This window comes from Mesitornis unicolor, unplaced genomic scaffold, assembly GCF_000695765.1.
Source record: "Mesitornis unicolor isolate BGI_N332 unplaced genomic scaffold, ASM69576v1 scaffold33413, whole genome shotgun sequence".
In the NCBI taxonomy this organism is placed as follows: Eukaryota; Metazoa; Chordata; class Aves; order Mesitornithiformes; family Mesitornithidae; genus Mesitornis; species Mesitornis unicolor.
This window is the reverse complement of record NW_010177306.1, coordinates 148761-171700: the sequence shown is the minus strand read 5'-3', so window position 1 is coordinate 171700 and position 22940 is coordinate 148761. Positions and strand designations below refer to the sequence as shown.

The 22940-nt window shown below is 37.8% G+C and overlaps 1 protein-coding gene across 1 annotated transcript in view; it reads left to right on the top strand.

The window, feature by feature from the left end:
* The first annotated feature begins 595 nt into the window (after positions 1–595).
* Positions 596–22940, top strand: part of EGF (epidermal growth factor) — a 55808-nt gene continuing 33463 nt past the window's right edge. The window contains exons 1-7 of the mRNA XM_010182041.1: positions 596–722; positions 9703–9834; positions 12897–13096; positions 14219–14400; positions 17263–17493; positions 18312–18514; positions 22265–22390. Coding sequence (XP_010180343.1) covers positions 596–722; positions 9703–9834; positions 12897–13096; positions 14219–14400; positions 17263–17493; positions 18312–18514; positions 22265–22390 — 1201 coding nt within the window. The remainder of the gene's footprint in view (positions 723–9702; positions 9835–12896; positions 13097–14218; positions 14401–17262; positions 17494–18311; positions 18515–22264; positions 22391–22940) is intronic.

Below are 22940 nucleotides of genomic sequence, written 5' to 3'. Positions count from 1 at the left end.
ATTTGCAAACACAGGGTTCACTCAAGTGGTACTAAAAAGAGAAGAGGTGGGGCAAGCAGAGCTTTAAAAAGAAAAGAGGAGTCCGTCCAAGTTTGTATGTAAAAAGCAACTGTGCTTTGGAGAAGGACGGTACCTGGAGATCTCACTGCCTGTGCTCCACTGAGGGCTGTGCTGAACAGTTTTTCAAATTCACAGCTTTTAAGATTTAAGCAGCAACTTTACTTGTTGCAAGGAAATTCACAGTGATCCTTGAGAGCATTGCTTTTAAGCTGTGTTAAATTTGTAGCAAGAGTGCCAGGCATTTCATACTTGGCTTCCAAAAAAGAAAAAAAAAAGGAACAAGAGAGAAAAAAAAGCTGACGTGCGTGTGGAAGAAATCTCCCAGGAATTTCTTCAAGGTTATAGTCAGACACAGTAAGGGCTAAAGTGACAAGAAAAGCAAGGCAAAGATAAAACTTGGTATTGTGATAAGATGTCTGAGTGTAAAGTGGGAGATTGCAGAAACCTTTTGGGATTACACATGCTCATCTTGTCCTGGATATGACTGGATACAAGCTAGTTTTTCTCTAGTGACAATTCAAAACCCCTCAAGATTATGTTTCTCTTCCTTGTTGCTTTTTTGCCAGTGTTTTTTAAAATTGGTTTTGTCAGCCTCTCAGCTTTGCAGCACTGGAACTGTCCTAATGGATACAGATTAAAGACTGAAAACTCTGCTTGTGTAGGTAAGTTGCTGACCATTCACAGATTAAGAAAACTGCATTTCTGTTCTCTTAATTGAGCTTTATAATTGTCAAACAGTTTTTTTATTTTACAGATTGCTTGTGTGTTGTACTAGCAGATTTGATAAAGCAGCTTTTCAATATTTTTTGTTTCTCATAATAAACAGATCTTGTGTGTCAGTTTAACTATCAGAAAGCAGGATAAAGTTTTATACAATCATTAAGAGATCTGAACTGTTCTCTAGTTACCAGAATTCCTTGCCACAGCTTTAGTGTCCCTGTATTTTCAATACAGATGCACATGCATATTCGTGTTTCTATATATGTGAAATTTGTGTATAGATGTATTTTTGTATTTCTATATACATATAGAAAGAGTATTTTAATGATCATGTATTAGTATATACTTAGATGTTGGCTAAATAACTTTAAAAACAGCTTTCTGTGTTTATTGGTGCATGTAGGTATGTGTGCTAATATGTAATAATATGCGTCATACAGTACATGAATTGCAGGTATGTTTGATACTGTAGAACTGAAGTCTGGGTAAAATGTATGACACTAATATTAGTATAATCACCTACAGTGATCTGGATGTAAAATACAGTTTCTTATTCATTACAAAGTGTAAGACAAAGAACGACAGAACCCTTCTGCCGACCCTGTTACCTTGGATTCCAAGATTTTTTAGAATGCCAGAACCAGTGAAGTCATGGGCTTTGCAGTAAGGATATGAAGAAATGCTCTGAAAGGATTTAAGCAAACAGACCTAATACCTGGAGTTAATGCTTTTGCTTTAGGTTGCTTGAGTTTCAGAGGCTCTGACTCAGTTCTTGACATGATTCCAGTGATTTAATAACAGGTGCCTCCTCAGTGCATTCTGCCAAGAAATACTATCTTCTAATCAGAAAATAGAAGTATGTGTGTTACATGCTCTTGTATTGAGAAAGGGGGAGCTAGGCATTTTTTGTGTACAAATGATAAACCTGCCTGAAGTTTCAGTTGAGAGCTGAACACACCCAAGGTGCTTCCACACTGATGCTTGAGTTCAAATGAGGAGCATACTTCTGAAATGAATCTCCATTTTGCTACCTCTTCTTTGCTTGTCTTCACATTGTGGAGCGTTATCAAAGTGAACAAACTGGATTCCCTTTAGGACAACCTAAACCAGGTGTTCCTGTAGAGGAGCACCTATTCTCTCCACTGTTGATGGCTGTTTGACCCATGGAACCGGACTAGACCTGGTTCTCTGTAACCTCAACCGGAAATATATGCAGTGTGAATGTCATATCTTCAGCAGCTGTTGCACTTTACACAGCCTATCCTATAGGTACACATGATTTACTAATATAATATAGTTGTAGCTGCCACAAGCTAATTAGGATGTAGATTAGTTATGACTTCTACATTACTGGATTGCCCAATTAGGAGATCAGGTATAACAAGAGAATCCTACTGACATGAAGGGAGTTGCTTGGCTATTGTTTAATGAGTCAAAATGCACTCTAAATATTGACATTCAAAAGGTTGCAAAGATGTATTTTTTGTTTCGGTTGACATATCTCACGTATTGATGTAGATCACATTTCACATAGTGATGTACATCACTCTTCCATTAATGGAGACATAACCTGGCCTGCATTATGTCTTTTCTGTGGAAAATTAGATACATTCAGCTGCTGTAAGAATGTGGGAACTCTAGGTAAAGCACCAAAGCAGAATGGCCTGTAGGTCAGCAAACTCTGTGAGAAATAATAATAGAAGCATAAGCATAAGCGCTATTGTTACTGTGACATACTCTGAGCAATACCACATAACAGAATAAATGAAAAATGAGATGTGCTAGGGTACCTTTTTAATTAGAGACCACTGGATTACAGGGGATTTAGCAAAGGTGAAATTTTGACATGAAATGTAAGACTGAAGGACGTTTTGGTGGAATGGATTTCCCCTGTCCTTTCCTCTGTGTACTGGATACACAAGTTGTGTTCTGACCCGAGGACCGGATGTATATTTTAGTTCATTCATTATATGAGATAGGGGGTGCAGTGGAAGCAAGTGGTAGGAAACTGGAGGCAGGCTTTGAAGGTAATAATGGGGATAAAAGCAATGAGTGGGAGGCATGACTCATACCACTCAACTGTGAGCAATGGCAACAAGTTGAACTGTGGCTTGGCGACCATTCTGGGTGAGCTGTAATAAATATATCAATTGTAAAATGTCCTTTATAATCTGTGACCGTGGTGGCCTCCTGCCAGCCACAAGGACTACCCTGAATTAAGGAGGTGTCTGCTTTCTGTTGTGAACTATTACAAGTGACAATTACTGGAAAATGTGTAGGTTTTTTTAGATTTATTTTCCATACTGCCACTACAGATGAAGTCTAGGTTATTCTCTTCTTACATTGCTAAATAGCTTACTTCTTAATTAGTTACTTTTATTTCTAGGGATAGTCAAAAGACCAAAGACCTTCACATCCTGTGGAAGGATAATGAAATCTAACCCTAAATGTCTCACATAATTTTATACAGTTATTTTAAGAGAGTTTATTTGAATTGTGACTTGGTATGCCAAGAGAGGAGAGGTCATGTTCACAACAACAATAAGGTTTATAGGAGAGAAAGTATAGGAGATCACATTGTGAGGTCAGAACAAGACTAGTCTAGTGAATGAACATATGAATTTATTGGCAAGTTATGGTAGAATTGGAAGCATTTCTGTAATTTTTTATGTTGTCATCTTGATTTAATAGTTTATTTTAAGCTGATGGCAGGACTGGGGACTCAGTTACCTTTAAATATCTCATCTTTCTTAGACCCCAGTGAAAACATAGAACCTTCTACCTCTAAAGATAATGGTGTGGGCTACGCAGGAATTATTATTCCTGCAAAGTAAAAACATGTACATGTTGTTCCTGGGAGAGCTTTGATTTCTAACATATCTGACCATGTAAGCATAGATGATACACCAGGGGATAGGCCTGATGCCTGTTTGATAAAGTCACCTGTGCCCTCCTGAAGCACCGCTTTAAAGACACTACTTTTTATTCTCTCATTGTGTATAGATGGTTTCCCCACTGAAGACAAGAAAGTTTCCCACATGCCATTGTTTATCTGAAGAAGCCCCTAGAGCATCCCCTTGCACCATCAATTTTAGACTAGATACTTTAGTCTTGGGCTCCCCTAGGTAAATACTTTATGTTCTGGATGCTGCAAGCTCTACTAACTTCTGACATTAACTGATGAGACCTTGTCACTTATTCAGGACTAACATGCTGCACATTCCTACAGAGCTTCAGCCTGAAATTGAAGGTGACAACTGCAGCAATCTTGGTCAGCTCTTTTGGTCAGTTGCTTCTTTCTGTGTTTCAGACTTTCCTCCTTTCTTTCTTACTGTTCACTGCTCTCTTGCCATAGAGCACTGGTGATGTGGAATATTAAGTTATTTTTCTTTGTATTGTATCTTTAAATTCACCTCAATTAGCTAAATTCTGGCTTAACTTTGCTCCATACAGCCTTTTGAAGACAAACTGTTAAAACTTCTTATGTTGTATTCTGAGAAATAGGAAATGCCAAACCCTTATTAATTCACAGCTATCCTTTCTTTGCAAGCATGGCATAAAAAGCTGTAAAAGCCAATGAAATGAGGAATTGTGGTGTCTATCTATGTCGTGACATAGGGATAAACCTCTTGAGACTCCACTGTATCCCTCTGTATTTCAAAGGAACTGCAGTTGAGGCATGCTTGTTTCCTTGTTTTCAATAGCTGTCTTCCAGCTACCTCACTTTGTATTGTACCATCTTGGGGAAAGAGGCTTAAAAATATCGTTACCAAATAGTAGTCAAGAATTCCTGAACATGGATCTGAATCCACAGTCCAATACACAAGAAGTTTTCTATTGAGTTCTCTGGAAATTGGATCCAGCTGAATGTGGACAAATGCTACCTTTGGCTGTAAAATCTTAGAACAAAATAGAAAGGAGGTGAATATGTTACAAGAAATGACAGAAATGGTGTCACACATCACATGAAGCTTAATCCTGAAGAGGGCTAAGGGGCAGACTCTAGGATCAATGACTAATACTGCAAGACTTGTCATTGATTTTCTCAGTGGAAAATAGCAGATATTAATTTTGTGTTCTGTTTTGAATAAAACTGTCTACTTACTAATATCTAATTTGAAACCTGATTTTAAAGGTAGCTGAATGACAGTATTTGCTGATGCCTTTCAAAGAGGGCCAGATGACACCTTCATGAGCTTCATCTTTGAAAGACAAGCCAATAACTGCGTTGAAAGCTTCATGACCCAGGAAGTAGTTACTAATTTACACATAGAATGTATTTTGAAAACAATTCTTTTTCCATTCTAGTACCCAAACCTCTGAGATCTAAGTCCAAAAAAGTAGAAAACTAAAGATATTGTAGTTCCTTGAGATATTTTTTGCCATTGCTTTTCAAGATGTCTACAAGTGGTTTCTGAATTTTATTTCAATGCTAAATTTGGTTCTACTTTATACTTGATTAAATCATATGATTGCTCTTGCTGCCGTATCTGTCATATAATCATCTCTGTGGCTCTGGACTGGAAGAGTCCAGGAGTTGATAACCACCTTATTGTATTCACAGTGTATGTCTTACCATAAAATTTGAGCACTTCACAGCCTCTGACCTCTCAAAAATTGTGAGTGATCAAGCTGTTCATTAATCCTCATTTAAAATTAGAGATAGAAGATAACTTGCCTATTTTATTGTGACCTGCTGATAGATGGAGCATCTTTTTCCATTTATGGCTGTCTTCTGTTCTTAGAGATGTATGCTTTTAACAAAACAGATAAAAGGGATGGGCTACTTTCTTTGTATTCCAGATGAAATTTGATGTTCAACCTTTTTGAAAATATTACGGTGGTTGCTAGATATAGCAGATTGAATTAATACCCGGTCCAACTCCTCAGGAACCAAATTTGAGTGAGGTTATTTGAGTGCGTTTATCTGCACATGTATATTTTATGTATATAATGTATGTATTTGGGGCCATAATGAAATGCAAGCTGTGGCTCACTGTGGTTCTTCTGTATCCTTGCCAGGCATACTAATGCTTCACCTTCTGCAATCAGAACATTTCTCAGGACTCTCAATAAAGTAGCATATTTGTATGCAAAGTTATTGAGAGCTGCCAACATCATGATGACATGATTCATCGTTTTTGCTGATTCTCAAGGCATTTTCTGCATAAAGAAGCCTTTGAGAACTGAGCAGGACCTCATTCTTCCTTTCAGAGCTGGCTGTCAGGGCACTGCAGACAGCTTTTGTGTTCACTAAGCCGATTTCTTTCACAGGGTAAAGTTCCCACTGGGGGATGTGGTTGCCAGGAGACCTAAAACAGCTACAGCAGGATGCAACAGTGTGCTTTGCTTTGGCACTAATTGTGCAGGTGAAGGGACTGCTAGTTACACCTGATGGATGGGTTTATGATCGAGTTGTCCTAAACCTTAACAAACAGCCTTTTTTGTTTTGTTTTGTACTTTAAGCAATGAAGAAGGCATGTTAAACGTAGGGCCCTTTTCCATTGTTAGCACCATAAAAGCTGAATGTTCACAGCACTGTGATGTGTTTTACAATAGCTTTGTGTCTGTTGATGCTTCCTGTTCACCACTGGAAGGGGCATTCTCCGGTGGCCAAGCTGCCTGTCGCCACCGCACTCCTCATCTTTTATTAGGCAGTTATTCTTCCACTATAGCCTTTCTTCAGCTGGGGCAATTACTTGCTTTTCAGTATGTGTGGGATTTGCTTTATTATGTGAACTTTGGTGGTGATGAACATGGGCAGATTGATAACCTTGAAATCCTCTCTTCAAGCAGCATTACTGGGGAGGCAGTGTAAATTCTTGTAGCCTGATCAATCAGTATGCTCTTTCTTGGAGTCAGCTTTGTAAAGCTGGAAAATCCATCCTGTAAATAACAGGTCATTTTCCAGTTACCTTGTTACATAGCTCAGTAACCTGTGCTTGGTTAAAGCATGTCTTCCTAATCTGATCTTGACTGGAGAATATCCACTGATATCCACTGATGTTTTCCACACTTTCACAGTTTCTCTTGGTAGCTAGTTCCCTCAGTAAATCATACTTCCTGTTAACATATCAATTTAATGTCTGAATTTGATTTTCCTCACTTCAGTTCTCAGCCATCAATCCTTGCTAAATCTTTCCCGCAAAAGATTATAGTGGCCTCTAGAAAATCTGGTACTTTTTCTTTGTGAAAGTATTTATAATACTGTGATCAGTCCTTCTCCCAAGCTTCTTTCTGATAATCTAAGCAGACTGAGCTCTTTAAGTGTCTCGCAGAAAGGCACTTTTACTTACCCTCAAATCAGTTTTTTAATCCTTTTTGTATACACTTTCTAATTTTTCAAGATCCTTTAACAATCTGTATCTGAGAAATACAAACAGCATACCAATGTAGTCTGACCACTGCCCTATACAGGAGTAAAATTGTTTCTCCACTGTATTTCATTTCTCCTGTGTTTGTATGTATTGTGATTTGAATTTTCTTGCCCAGCAACATGCTAAGAGGTCAGCTTTCTGTCCAGTATGAACACAGATCCTTTTCAGAGTAAGCAGTCTTCCAGACACAATCTGTAGGTCAGGCCTATCTTATTCTCTTTTAAAGTGCTCCTTATTGTGGTTGAATGATACTTCTTTCATCAGTGTTTCACACTGCTTTATCAAATGCCCTCTACCTTTAACAATCTTACATCAACATAGCTGCCTTTATTGCCCATACTTGTGATTTCCTCAGAGAAATAACCAGTTTTATTATGCAAAGCACTATTTACATTAAAAAATATTTTTTATTTTCTCTTGAAAATCACTATTTTCATTGACTAACATGAGCTACATTATAGCCTTTATCAACAGACTTGCACCTGCTTTTGTACTGGTGACTAGATCAAATTAACTGTCCGGGTTAGTCAGCCAGTTACTCCATTTGAAAATCAGTGTATCAGGAAGAGATACAGACAGTGTTAATATCTGCAGACTCCTTCACGTCTGTGCTAATGCTGACAGCAGCTGTGACTATAAGCTGAAATCACCAAAGTCCTCTCGTATGGGTTATCAAAGAGCTTTCTAGTTTTGATGACATCCAGGCAATATTAGCCAGGAGTAGTTTTAAACTGGCAACTGGCTCATGGTTTCTGTCGCCCACTAACAAACTTCTAAGCCAGTCAAACTCTCTAGAGGGGATTTAGAGGAGTTACTACTTTAATGCTGTGGAGAATGGCATGTACATCCCTAGAACTTGTGGGAAAATATGCTCCTGAAAGCTGATTGTTTGGAGAAGAATGTGGGTTCGAAATTAGAATGCTTTATGGAATTAAGTTGCTAAAAATTCTTCTGCTATACCTTCATAATCTGTTCAACAGAAATCAGTTGCATGTGCTCTGATTACGTTTCATACATTGCCAAATTACTTCATCTGCTATGTGAAACATAACATCGTGGGAAAACTCTGAAAATAATATGAAAACATTTCCTAGTCTATATGGACATGTTAGGTGGCTGTAAAGCATTGACATTCTTTTTGAACAACTTCAATACATGACATAGAAGAAACCTCTAAACACTTCTGCTGCAGGTAGTTTTTTAGAGTGGTTAAAGGAGACAGTTTCCCAGACCCATGAGCTATCAGAGATCTGGTTGCTTAGCTTTCCCTAGGTTACTGAGAGATTAAGTTTCTTTCAAAGTGCTAGTGCCAGTTGGTTAAATTACTGTTCCTTGTAGTTATCATGAGGTGCCATTCCTGACCTTCTCTCAACTAGGAGAATCCTTGCAGATCTCCTGAAGCACTGTGATATTCTGCAAATGATTATCTAAGTTATCCAAGGAGAAGTTCTTCTGTTGCCCTGAATTCTTGTTCAGGAATGCAGAAAATAAAAATGTTGTGAGCAATACTTGAAATAACTCAATACATACATGTACTTTTGGTTATGAATTGATGTCCTTTAATGACCTAATCAAATCTGTCTCTTTCAAATAATTTGTGGTGGTATCTTTTTATTGCATGTGGAAATTCAGATGATAAAATCCAGAACAAAAACCATTGACAACAAATAGATCTTGGCCATGGAAAGAGCTGCTCCTTAGAGCAACCTTCACAGTAGTTATCCAAGAAATATACCAGGATATGGTACTGCCAGATGTCAAGTGCCTTGGGAAGTTACTATTAGATGCATTTGTTTTCAGTAGGAACTAAAATTTAACTAAATTTTCAGGGACAATCACCCATGGTACTGCTGAAAGGATTAATTTCTTCCCCCTTTAGTGTAAAATAATGCTCCTCAGTAGTGACTTTTTTGCCTCAAGCCCTGTTAAAACACTATAAATACATCAAATATCTTTTAATTCCTAAAGGCTCTAGCCTAATCTACCAGTTAAAAGCCAAGTTTCTACTTAGTTTGCTTGTTGCCTTGGTTTGGGCTTGCTGGTGTAGGAATATAGTTGGGTTTTTAGTGTTTTTGAGAGTTGACTTAAACCAAAAAGAACTTAATATGGAACTCGGTGCTGTGGCAGTCTGCTGCTTTGCTGTTTTGCAAAGTTTGATAATTTGTTGGCAATATTATTATTGTGGAAGCAGCTGCAGGCAGTATTTGCATAGCAAATGATAATGCAAATCACAGAAATGGAGTACAAGACAAGTCTGTTCTCTGTGTTTGGGCAGAGACCAAAGTACCCAGACACTAGGAAGAATGGTAATTTCTCTGGATAGTCTTCTAAAAAAATAGAATATATCACTGTGCATGTGATGATGGACCAAATAATAATTCTGAAACCAGTGCATGAAGCAATACAGCCATCCTTCTCTTCATTTTAATGTTGGGATATTGCATTTTATGATCAATTTAGTATTAGATAACTATGTCAAAGTGCATTTTTGCTCTTTGCTTTTGCTAGCTTGAATTTTCCTGACCTGTTGAAAATCATGTTTCAGATATCGATGAATGCCTTGAAGGAGGTTTGGGAACCTGTGGCCAAACCTGTATCAATGTTCCAGGGTCCTACATCTGCTCCTGTTTGCCTGGCTACACTTTGGATATTGACAAACGGTCTTGCTATGTGAATGGTAAGGTAATTTTCTTTCTTGATGACTGAAAAAGAGCTTTTGAGATTTATGTACCATTATTTTTCAAAGTGAACCATGCCTGGCAGATCCCTACTGGGCAGTGACTGAGGTGCGCTGGTTTGCTGAAGGAAAAACTTCCTCTTCTACTGTGTGGGTAAGCAGCAAGGCCAGATGTGGGTGCCACAGAAAAGTGATGGTGAAGAACGGAAAGTGTGGTGGTAGGAAGATGAATGAACACATGAAAGCAAACAAATAAAGCTAAACAGTGATTTCATATTTAGTAGACATACTCTGTACGCTCAGAACTGTAAACTCTCTTACCCTGTCCTTACTACTTCCAGAAAAACAGTACACAAGATTTTGCTACCTTTTCCTCTTTCAGTGTGTTGGCATTGATTTCTTTCCAGTGTGTTTGGGTTCTAGGAACAGTGCTTTGAAATCATAAGCAGGAAGCCCTTATTTTTGGTTTGGCGCATTGGTGGTATTCTGACCCAAGATGTAAGAGATGTACTTGAGTCCATGTGCATGTATCCTTTGGGATCATGAACATAACCAAAATTATTCTGTGCAGCTCACAAACCAGCACCAGCACAATTACTTCAGTCAGCTCCTAGACTCATTGTTACTGATAACACAACTTGACTAACAGCTTTTTTGTAGTCCTGCCTAAATATCCCTAGCCCCTTAAATAGAATTTTAATTTATTTTTTAATGGAATGTTTCATAAACTCTTCACTTCAGAACTGAAGAGAAATGAAAACAAACATGTTACCTCACAGTGTTATATGTGCACAGGTATCTTTCAAAGAACAATCCTACCTTAATATTGAGGGACTTCAACATTTTTAACATTATTATTAATATTTATAGCACCAGTAGAAAGTGAGTGATGGGTCAGCAGCTACTGTAATGGATAAGAGACCCTTATGGTGGGCATAAACCCTTCTGTGGGGCATACACCACATGAAATACCCTCATGTTTTAAAGACAGGAAGCTGTTTGATGCATGTGTTGTTTACCTGCTCATTAAACTTCTGATAAAATGAAGTCCCAAATCTGACAGGTGCCTCCGCAATCAAAGTTACATTTTTTTGATTCCCATTCCATTTACAGCCCTCACCTGAGAGGAAATTCAGAGAGTGAATAGGACTAAAGCAAAGTATATAAATGCTTTTAGTCAACTATTTGGCAAAAATACAGGCAGTACAGCAGTCAAATTCCTGAGATAAATCAACTTTGGTGCACTTCACCGTTCATTTGTCATTTACATAAAGCAAGTCTTCATAGTTTAAATATTCTCACATGGAATTGCTCAGTGCAAATTGGAGCAGAAAAAGAGAGTCACCAAAATCCTAGAAGCAGCTGTTATAACTGGGTGATAGCTTGAAAACTTGAGATACAAACCAGTCTGTTAGAATAGAAACAGTACTGCTCATCTTGCTTCTGAACAGAAGAAAATTGCATCTTGGGTGCTTGTCAGAACTTTCTGCCTAACTTGCTCTTCACTTGGAGAAATCAAAATTGGTCTCATTCTTCTGCTGTGAAAGATGTTGAAACAAAAAATCTTAGAACCATGATGAAGGTGGAAAATTTGTAGGCTAAAATTTGTGGAAGCTATGTCTGTTGGGTTTAATGGTTTTTATGCTACCTGATGATACTTAGTTAGAAACTCACAGAACTGTTCAATAAAACCAGTTTAATTTTCAAAAGTCTAAGTGCAAGAACGTTGATGATGGTGCATATTTGATGACATCCATCCCTGCTAAACGAAGAGTTGCTCTGCATTGCAGGAAGATCAATTCAACAGGAGAATAGACGTGCTTGAAAGCTGTCATTCTGCTGGATCTGTATCAGTAATTGCATTTCCAAGTCACTTGGTTAGAGCATTACTTGTATGTCATGACCTGTTGATTCAGACAACCATGCTATAAATCCCCACCATTATCACCACAATGGACATTCTACTTTGAATGTTGTTTTGGTAGTAAATTAAAGACTAGGCTGTATAATACCCTTTTTTTTTCTTAATTAGAAAGAAGACCCATTTCTTTTTAAAATGAGGGCTAAAATGTGACTGCATAAAAATTCCTTTTCTCTGCTACACATTTGATAGACATCAGTAATGTTAAAATTGTCTAAATGAAAACCATTGTGGTGTGGAAATGCAGTTAAGGTTCTTTGGGCGAGCTTAACCCTGCCCTATAGTGATACCCTAAAAATAACAAAGAGGACTTGATGAAACTGAATTAGTGTAATCTGCAGCTCCAACTGTTGTGTCCTACTCATTGTACTTCCATACTTATTAACTGTTTCTAAGGCTGCATTAAGGCTATTTGAACCATCCTAGTTGCCCATCACTTTCAATCTTAATTGTATTTCTAGACGTTGGAGCATAATTTCAATTATTTGTTCATAATTTTAAGTCCTTTTATTTTAGCATGTTTTATGTTAAGTTCCTGACACACTCTTACTCTCACTGAGTATGAGCACAGGTTTTATCTGGATAGAGTTCTTGTTGTTGAGCTGTGGGAGTTTTTAAGTACTGGTCTTTTGGTTTCCTTCAGCTCTCTGCATCACAAGAAATGCCCACAGTCTCTACCTTCTTCCTTTGCCCTGTCTTGGGATCTTCAACTTCCCTGTTTGGATAATTAAAGTGAGACCCCAGACCACCTGTCTGTGATAAATTCTTGCTATAACACAACAGCTGAAAGTGGTCTTCAACTTGGAGATACATCCATGGCATAATTCTTCCAACCTCTGTTGGCAAGCATGTGATGGTTCTTCTGAACTCTGAGCAGGCTGTAGAGTTTGAGCTTAGTGGTAATGCCCACTGCAATCTTGGACTTTTGACCTAGCTTTCAACATTAAATGCGAAAGGACCATTGCATTTATATCATACTGGTTTTCTGTGATATGCTTGGGAAGTTGTCATTAAAATATTGAGAGAGGTAGTTAGATCCTGAACTTTCTCTTTGGCTAGTATAATACTGATGAGAACTTAATGAAGCGAAAGTGCAACTCTTATCTATTAATTAGTCTCATTTTTGTTTTCTCCACACCAGACCCTGCACCATTCCTACTTTTCAGCCATGGAAGTGCCATCTTTAGAGTTGACACTGAAGGGACTAATCATGAGAGATTGGTGGCTGATACTGGTCAGTCAACGCTTATGGATTTTCATTACGCCGAAGAGAAAGTGTATTGGGTAGACTCTGAAAGGCGACTGTTTCAAAGAATTCACCTGAATGGCACAAAACAAGAGGTAAGAGACCCTGGTGGTGTTGAGAAAACGCGTAGATGTGGCACTTCATGATATGGTTTAGTGGGCATGGTGGTGTTAGGTTGACAATTGGACTTGATTTTAGAGGTTTTTTCCAACCTTTATGATTCTATGTAAAGTAAGCAATTTTCCGGAATTCTCCAAGTTAATGGGCATAAAACCTTCCCTGGAAACCACCTTCTCTTTAGGTACAATTCTGCTGTTCCTGTTCACTAATTAGCACTTCAGACTTATTAAAAGTTTTTTTGCTGTCGTAATAGTTATGATCCTGATTCTAGGCTGTTTTACTCACATTCACAGAGCATTTAGTATTTTCTGTAGATTGAGGGAAAGGGAGTTAAAAAGAAAGGAGAAGAAATTCAGACAAACTGAAGCTTTGAAGGCAATGTTTCTATCAGTTTAAATTAAACCCTGGCATTATGGAAGTTTGTCTTCCAGATTACTGTAACTCAGACTGGCACAAATGGTAAGACAAAGTGTTTGAATTCCTACTCATTTTTTCTAAAATCTTTTCTTGGTTTCTATGGTTGCATAAAGGCTTCTTTTGGCACTTCATCCTTTGTTCAGAAAAAGCTGTGCAGTTCACTGCATCGGGCTGATTAAGAAAGTCAGACAGGCTGTTGTGGCTGAACTTTAACACTGTGAGAGCCTTCTTTTACTTAAGAGGGATTGCCAGTGTTCCTCTACTCATGTAGAGTCTTCACTGATGTGTTTTTTGCTGATTTTTTAAGGATCAGGGTTTAGCAACAGTGACTTAGGAAGTCTTTCATCTGTAACAGTACAGGTCTGGGTGCTTTATTGTGTGCCAAATCAAGAAGTTGTAGCTAAAAGATTAGTCCAGTATATTTCTTATGGACAACAGTTTCCCCTTTTGCAGGAGGTCAGAATTTCAATTCAGAAGGAGTTTGTGTTAGTACAAAAACCAAAAGAAAATGATAAAAGAATAAGAAAAAGAACATCTACAGGTCTGAGAGAAAATGAAGTAGGTGAAGGGATGAAATGGGAAGCTTCAGTCTGGCACTCTATTCCTTATATTTGAAGTCAAGTTTAGGATAATCATTAGGATGCTTCTTGTTGTCAGCTTTTTGTTGTTGCTGTTTACAGAGACTATGTTATATAGACAAAGGCATTTCAGGATTTGCTATTGACTGGATAAATCAAGACATTCTCTGGGCCAATAGACAGAAAGCAACTATAGAAGCAACAGACATGAACGGGAAGAAACGACGAGTTCTTCTACGAGATGCTGGTCATCCCACAAGGATTACCATTGATGCTGAGCAAAGGTAATTTTGATTAGGTTAGTAATTTCATTGAAATGGACTCAAAACATGCGAAGTACTATGATTGCAGTTTATAGGCTGCTGGGCTAGTCTGTCCACAGTGTATTATCTATAATCCAATATGTTGAACTTTGACAAAAGAGGATAAAAGATTAATAAGCATATTGCAGATAAATAGAGAAGTGTGTGAGAAAAGCCCACCGAAGTCTAATGCAGAATTTATACCTCTTGGTCATCAGGGATCATGTTGCTAGTGAGGAAAGCTAGGAGAAAATAGGCATTGTTGGTCCTTTCTTAAAGAAAGCAAAGTTATAGGGCACAGGAAAGCAGGATTGGAGCAACAAGTGGAACGATGCCTGCAAATGCTGGGAGTACCTTGTGCTCCAATCCTGGCACGCTTAGAATATAAGTTGGTAAGTTTTCTAAAAAAAACAAACAGTTTACAGTAGGCAAAACTTAGTTTTGCTTCTGTTTCCATTGTGAATTGCTCTGAATATTGTTTCTGAATCAACCATTGCTACTTTGTGTCACTAGTAATTTGGCCTTCATAAAGATGCTTATTTCAGCTTCAAGTCTCTTAAACTGAGAACTGAGCGTACATAAAAGATTTGTCCTCCTCAAGAGCTGTCAACAGGAGTTGTTACAGTGGTCTCTCCATGCTAATTTATCTTTCCGCATGAACCTCTTCCATTAAAGTTGCAAAAATAAAAACTTGAGGAAACGTTGAGATGCTTCTGTTTCTTACAGCAAAAGCACATTTTTGTTTTTGGTTTGCAGTAAAGCTGTTCAGCAGCGTGTGAAACATTAAAACTTATGTATTAACATTAATACATTAACATTAAAACTTATGTATACTTTCCTAGTACATTGATAAAAACAAATCTTCTGATGCTAGTAGCATTACTAATAGTCTTTGGAGTTTTGTCATTTAGGTAGGATTTAAAGGCCTGAACATCAGCATTTCTTTTCTTCTGATTTCCTTTTGAATGTAGTATTTACCAGTCTTGGAAATATTCACAAGCCCTCCAACCCACTGTCAGATGCCATTGAAACATATTACAAATGGCATTATAGGGATGTATTTGCTAAACTTATGTGAAAGTTTGGGGAGACACAAGTGTGTATATTCACCTAGGTGTGATTCAGCAAACACAAAAGCTGTACTCATGTACTTGCAGGGAGGTCAATGTGCCAATAATAAACTGTAAAGACCGTAGACTCCGAGTAGTCTGACATAATTTTTATGCCCTGTGGCAATTTACTTGTCTGATAATTCTGAGGGCTCTATTTTTAGTGTGTAGTGAATTAAAACCCCCAGCATGTTCATGTGCACAGGCGTAAACCTGTGCTAAATCTGATACTAACAAAGTCTTTCTTCAGATGTGTGCAGCTCTTAAATAATGAAGGTCAATGTGATACCCTAATAATAGAGCTGTTCTCAAAAGATGTGTCTGGATATTAGCAGTGATAGGATTGTTTTAGTAGTAATTATATAACTATTGCTGTAAGATTGATATAATTTTTAATGGTGTTTAGAAATGATGAAAAATAAGGATTAAGACTAAAAAAGCAAATACATAGAAATAGAAATAGAAAATACAGAATAGAAAGCAAATACAGTAAAGGCTGGGAATGACTCAAGCCAGTTTCTAATCTTCATTTTTCTTCTGTCCTCCTGTTTATTCATATCATATTCTGTCACTACACTGTTTTGCAAAACTTGTGCATAGAGACTATAACCACCTTTGTTTCTTTGTTTCCTTATCTGTAAAAAGTCACTCCTAGCATTTGCCCAAACTTCCAGACTAGTGATGTTCCTTAAATAACAGATGCTATAGAAATACAATTAGATATTATTAAACTGTTTAAAAATAGTAGTATGAAATTGGGCTGTTCTTCTGGAAATATGTTTACACCTATCATAACTGCAAACTTTGTAGCAGGAAAAGCTGTGAGGCAGGGTCTGATTCTTCCTAGTGGTTTAGCATAGTCCCTATGATAACTTGCTATTTTGAAAGAACTGTTGTTAACCTTTGTAACATCAGGAAATCTGGGTTCTGATCCATTAATAACTTGACATATAGAAGTAGCTTCAGTGCATAACTGTTTTGAGTATTGAAGCTGTATTTTGACTGTGTCTTAATTTAATGACTGCGTAGTCTGGCTGCTATTACCAGTAGGGCATTAGAAAGAAATGAGAACAATAATAGAAATGATATTTTTAAGTTAAGCACTTAAGTGATGTGTTCAACTATAGTTTCTGGATATAGATTCCTCCCCAGAGGCAAAGGACAATGTGTATCTGTCTCAGAGATGTGCCTTTGCCCAAATTTGCAGAAGTTCCCTGTAGATTTAAGAGGTTATTCCAGCTTCTTTCTCTGACTGCATGGCCAAACAAAGCAGAGAGACAGACAATAGTGCTTCTTGGTTAAGCTGGGCTGATACCTGCTTGACCTACATGCGAGAAATTTCTAGTATCTCACTGCTTCCTGAGCAGAGTTATAGTCTCTGATAGAGACATATTTATTAAAATAAGTAAACAACTCTAAGAAAACTATAGTGGTAATATTGCTTCTGTTAGACAAGCTTTGCTGTCAAAAATTATTTCAATTTTAAATAGAACTATTTTAAGGAGAGATGTGTATGGGTTTTTTCTGAAATAGGTTAATATGTATTAAGGAAGTCCCTTGCTTTATTGCTGCTTCTGGTTCTGAAAGCACTGTGGTAAGACTGAAAAATTATCTATATAAGAGCAACTAAACAAGGAGTGTGTAGCAGTGATGTGATCTTGCAAATGGGGTTGGGGTTTTGGTCTTGTTTGTTTGCTGTCTGTTTGTTCTTAGAACATGCCTCTTTTACTTGCAGGTTATTATTTTGGTCTTCAGACAGTACAGTTTCGAGCATAAACCGAGTGTCCCTCAGTGGAAGTGCTGTGAGAAATGTTTTAAGAACCACATTAAAAATAAAGGCCATCTCTCTAGATTTGGTTGATACAAGGCTCTACTGGATCCAACATGAACACATGAAAGAGATTTCCCACATTGGATCATGCAACTATGATGGCGGAGCTGTTCGTTTGCTCAAAAATTCTGCCCAGTGAGTTTTCCTGAGCCTGTCAAAAATAAAACACTCCTTTCTCAGGGAAGCAGTTAAGGTCTCTCCCTCATTCTCCCTTTTATTTTGCCAGTTTGTAACACAATAAGGAGTATAAAGTGTAGTGCAAATGGCCTGTAACTGTAAAACTAAAACTACTGATAGGAAAATGGGAAAAAAAATTACTGTTGTAAGGATAATACTGCCACTCAGTACTTTCCATCCTCCAAGCTTTTAGCAAATGATAACTACTTAATCCTTAGAAATCCTCTCTGAGTGTTTATTAGTGGCCTTTTTCTGCAGATAGAGAAGCCAAAACCAAAGAGATTAAATGATTTGTCCAAGGTCACAGTGGGTGAGCTCAGGTGTCTGAGCTGTGCTCAAGAGACTGAGCTAGATCAGGTCCTTCCTATCCTCCTCTAAGCCTGTTGTCCTCTTAAGTCTTGGGTGGGGAGCCTTGGATAAAGCCCTGTGCTCAGGCTCACCAGCAAACATCAGCAGTTGTGGCGAAAACTGTTCTACACAACAGACTTGTTCCCCTCTACTTACCGGTGCCAGGGCTAAGAACAGCTGAGGGTGCCTTTAATGTTTAGCCTTCCTGCTCTGCAGTGGTACAGATGCTCCATGGTGGGCATGTTTTCAGTTGAGGTACTCAGGAAAAAGTTACTTTACATCACTGCAGTTTCTGTCAGTATGTCTGGAATACAAAGAAAGGTTATTTACAGTGAACTTGACTGAACTAGATGCTCAGAAAGTGCATGATTGAGTAAATATATAGGGATCAGGTAATGTGCCACTTTGTTATCTTCTTTTTGTTGTAGGCATCAATTGCTTGGTTTGTCTCTCTTTGCTGATCACCTGTACTATTCAGAGTTGAAATCCGGTATGATATGGAGAGCCAACAAGTATACTGGAAAGGTTGTAGTCACAATTAGCCTGAAGTCATTATTTTTTTCACCAGTGGAGATAAAAGTAGTGCATCCCTTTAAACAGCCAGGTACAAGAACAGATTCTCAAGATTTTGGTAAGTAAACTGTAATGATACAGTTTTATGTGTGAGAATAATGTCACGTACTCTGATTTTTCACAGTAATAATTTTCTTTGGCAACATTCCAGGTCTCAGTGAAGTCAAGGAAAAGGCTTCCTTTAATTTCAGTGATACACAGTTCCACTTGGTATGTGTGGCTACAGCTGGAGTATCAGGCTGGAAGTGTGCTGAACATGAACAGCTCATTTCAATCTGAATACATAGGCAGATAGATGTAATTTTCTCCTTTCCCCTTTGTTTACAGAAGTATGTTTTTATACTTTCCTGCTAAATGCACGAGGCACACAACTTTTTAATCTTCCATATAGATTATCTTCATCAAATGTCTTCTCCCTTCTGGAAGTTTTGTTCTAATGTGCGTCTCAACATCTCTGATTATTATGGCACTAAAGGATTTGAAGGGCACAGTATGTCCTGCAAGTGATACTGTTGATGTCTCAGCTTCATTGTGAAATGGCTGGATTGTCAGCTTGTTTTAGACAGACTTATTGCCATGATAACTATGAAATAAGTGTCTTGGGTCTCTTTAATTGCTATCAATTGCAGCCTACAGTATGAGGTGGTCATGTCACTGCCTTTCACTGTGGATCAGAAAATGAAGGTGGTTGACTGTGCATAGCTCACTCTCCTTGAGGAATCTTGCTGAGGCAGTAGGAAGTGGTGGGTGTCTGGGGGAAATCATGTCTTGTTCTCTGATCTCTGGAAAGCAGACACAAAGTATTCTTGCTGTAAAAGAATAGCTTTTGTCAGCAGTATTGCTTAGGTACGGACAAATCGGTAAACAGTATAGAGATATTTATGTGTCAAGCAATGGTTGCAGAACTCTGAAAGGAAGGTGGCCGTGGGTTTCCAGACGTACAGGTGTTATATAGACATGAGCAGAAAGTAGTGTTTGTTCATAAGAGCAAAAATGAAACTGTAAATATATCTCTTGAAGCATTTCCAAATATCTGCTATAAAGTAGGCTTTGTTTTCTTCATGCCAACCAATAGCTTTTTATGGTATCATGCTGCCTTTCCTTCCTGAAGCCTGGTCTGAGTGGGAAAATAAAAATCTTCAGGGGAACTTTCCCCTTCAAATGCTTTGTTTGCAGAAGATGTTAAGATGTAGGACAGAAAGTGTTCTTGGAAATCAAACTTATACTTGTAAAAACAGGGAGCCTCCATTCAGAGACAGTTCCTGTTCTGTGCTTCCTTCAAGGAAAACAGTTGTCCTGGCAAATGGAAGCACATTTTTCAGCTACCATGTTTGGTGCTTTCATGTAACTAGGGAAGGATACATTTGCTATGTAAACAGTGATATATCCACACATCTCAGGGTTGTTACAATGAGATTTCGAAGGTCTCATGAGGCCTTCTTAGGTGTTTGTCGCCATGTCTGCATACACATGAACATAGAGAGGAAGAAACAATAACCAAGAAAGTTAGTTCATGATAGTGCTCTCTTGAACCTCAGGGGCTATTGCTTGTGTTACATATGTCCTCTCTACAAGTGTGCAGCATAATTTTGTTGACTATTTGGGCACTGAGCTTTTATTCTTCTTTCAGAAGATTAACTCCACTTTTTCCACCAGGACATGCTGGTTTCCAGTGTTTCCACTGGGAAGAGTGTTTCCCCACCTTTATTAATAAAGAAACTACCAGTGTTTTTAGATGTCTTGTGGTATATAACCCTATATTTCCAGCATGTTTAGTAAATTTTTGTACAACATTAAGTATTGTCAGCAACAGACCTTTTTTTTTTTATTCCAAATGCCTTCTTGTAAAAACATCTGGGAAGTGATGGAGTAGAGAGAAGCTTAACAGGCTGAATCCAGATGAACCTTTTGGACTTTGCATGCACATTGCTTGGCTTATCCAGTGCAAGAACTGGGATGAAAGGAGGACTAATGAGCCTGGAGTACAAATGAGATTTATAGCTGATCTTACAACAGAGAAACCTGGAGATAAAAGCATACCTAGACTAATTGGATGCTCTGTAGAAGCCAAGAAAGTGTGCGTTGCAATGAAGCGTCAGCTGTGAATTATCAGGCCCTCTTTAAAGCAGATAGCAAGTGAGTTTCTTCAGAGGAAAAGGGAACAGATGAGACGTGCTCAACTGATATGATCTGATTTTTTTTTTACTGGAATTTAGATTATTTACTTTACTACTTAAATTCCTCATGTCCCCTTCCCTTTCTCTTTCAAAAGACTTTCCTGGATTGGTCAGGGCCAATAAGTACAGAGAAGAGTATTAATTCAGCTACAGGTTTGCTATAATCACACACAGTTGCTTTAGTATGGCAGTATCTGGAAGATGCCCTCTAATTTACTTCAGATCTCTTTGACAGCCGGTGCTAGATTTGATGACAATATATGTATTTATAAATAACTTCTGGAATGTTCGTCACACTTTTATCAATAGCTCATAAAATATCTTAATTCCTTAAAATCTCAAAGAATGCCTCTGGATTATTTTTTAAAGTATCTTCTCGGACAGATTAATGACATTCAGTACACTTGGAATATTTTTTGGAGGAATTATGTTGTGTTTCTTTCCAGTGTAATATATCAGCATCAGGCCATTATCTGAGAACAACAGATGAATTAGAAATAGCCCAAGAATATTTTTCACACATAAATTTCTTTCCCTGTGTGAGCCCGTGATTTTGTATATGTTACGCAGGCAACACGGGGCAAAGACAGTGTTGTGTAGGGGTGGCTGCATACCTGCATTCAGTAGCATCAGTTCAGCTATTCTTGGCTCGGGAAAGGGGCAAGCAACCCCAGAAGAAGATTAGGAAGATTAGAACAAAAATAATAGTTTGAGAGACAAAAATAAAACCATGAGTGTTGCATATCTGTGAAAGCACCAGCTCTAAAAGACAGCTGAGCACATCCACAAGGCTCTGCAAATCCTTCCCATGAAAAAAGATACTGGAATACCTGTTTGCCTTTTTCTGTGAAGGCTTCTGGGGATCTGTTTGGTGCTTTTTTTTCTGCTTCCTTTGAAGAAACTTTAAGTATATCTTACACATCAGAAACATGCTGGGTTTAAATCTGAGTTCAAGATTTCTAATGCTTGTATTTCTCATAGTCAGAAAACAGGATCCATTCTGGTACAAAGATTCTCTAGAATGTGCTAATAATGTTTGTCCAAGTGAAAAGGATGGTCATTATAATTTGTCCAGCTATTTTTTTGTTAAACAATGTGAGACTTAAGCACTGGTTTGTGCTAATAATTTCCAGTCATTGTATGCTCTCTCTCTTTTTTTAATCTCCGTTCTCTCAATTTTTGCATGTGTGCTCTCTCTCTTTCATTCTCCTCTTTCTGAGTGTTTTACAAAGCCTGGTAAAATATAATACTGTGCAGGACTGGCAGCATATGATGCCTGCTACACAGAGTTTTCCCTTTCATAGCTCCTATAGGTACGGACCCACACCAAACCATCCCCTACTTTGTGGTCTTTCTAGATCTGCTTGTGCTGACATGGAGCTGGAAATGGTCGTTTGCACAGACATACTCTTAGTCTTTCAAGTACCTTTATTTTTATAGTGACTTTTTGGCCTGATTTTACCAATAGAAAAGAATAGAAGTTATTTTCTATTAACAAGAAGAGCCTTGGGTTGAGCAAGTAGCTGTTGAGAAGAAGACACATCACTGACCATCTTTGCTCAAAGCAGTTTCTCCTTGAAGGTTAATATGGTAAGAACTCCATTACATTTACTCTGTATTTGTTCTTCCAGAAAAAGGAACCTGTGATTTGAACAAAGAAAAGTGTAGAAGAAGAATTTGCAGGCCAGACTCAAGGACTCATCGGTGTAAATGTTCTAGTGGCTTTATTTTAAGTAGAAATAAACAGTTTTGTGAAGGTAATGTGTGAATCTCTCTTCAGCTTTATTCCACCAGATGAAAAAATTCCTCTCTTCTTTTACTTTATTCATTTCTTGAGTGTGAAAAAACACTCTGAGGTCTTAAAAATTCCTGTTGAAGCATTTCAGTTTTGTGTCCTTCAAGGTTCTGAAATAGTCTAAAAGGAGACCTATGAAAGTGTCACAAGTACTATTCTTAGCCTGAATAGTTAAAGGAGCTTTGGATAAGTAGACAAGCTTATGGGTGCTTATTTATTTTTTTAATAAAAATTAAAACCAATACATCACCAAAGGTGAAACATTGAAAAATCCTACAAAAAGATGGCTGTCTATAGCCCTACTATCAAAAAGGACAGATTTTTAACATGCCTCTAAATGTTTTCATCTGCTTTGTTTCAATGAAAAATTAACATTACTGCTAATAATAGTTAATGTTTAACTTTTAGAAGTATATTTTTCACTACATGACCAAGGCATCAGAATCCCTAGCTTACAGGATTTACAGACCTTCCTGAGCAGCAGCCATCCAATTCTCAGGAAATTCAGCAGG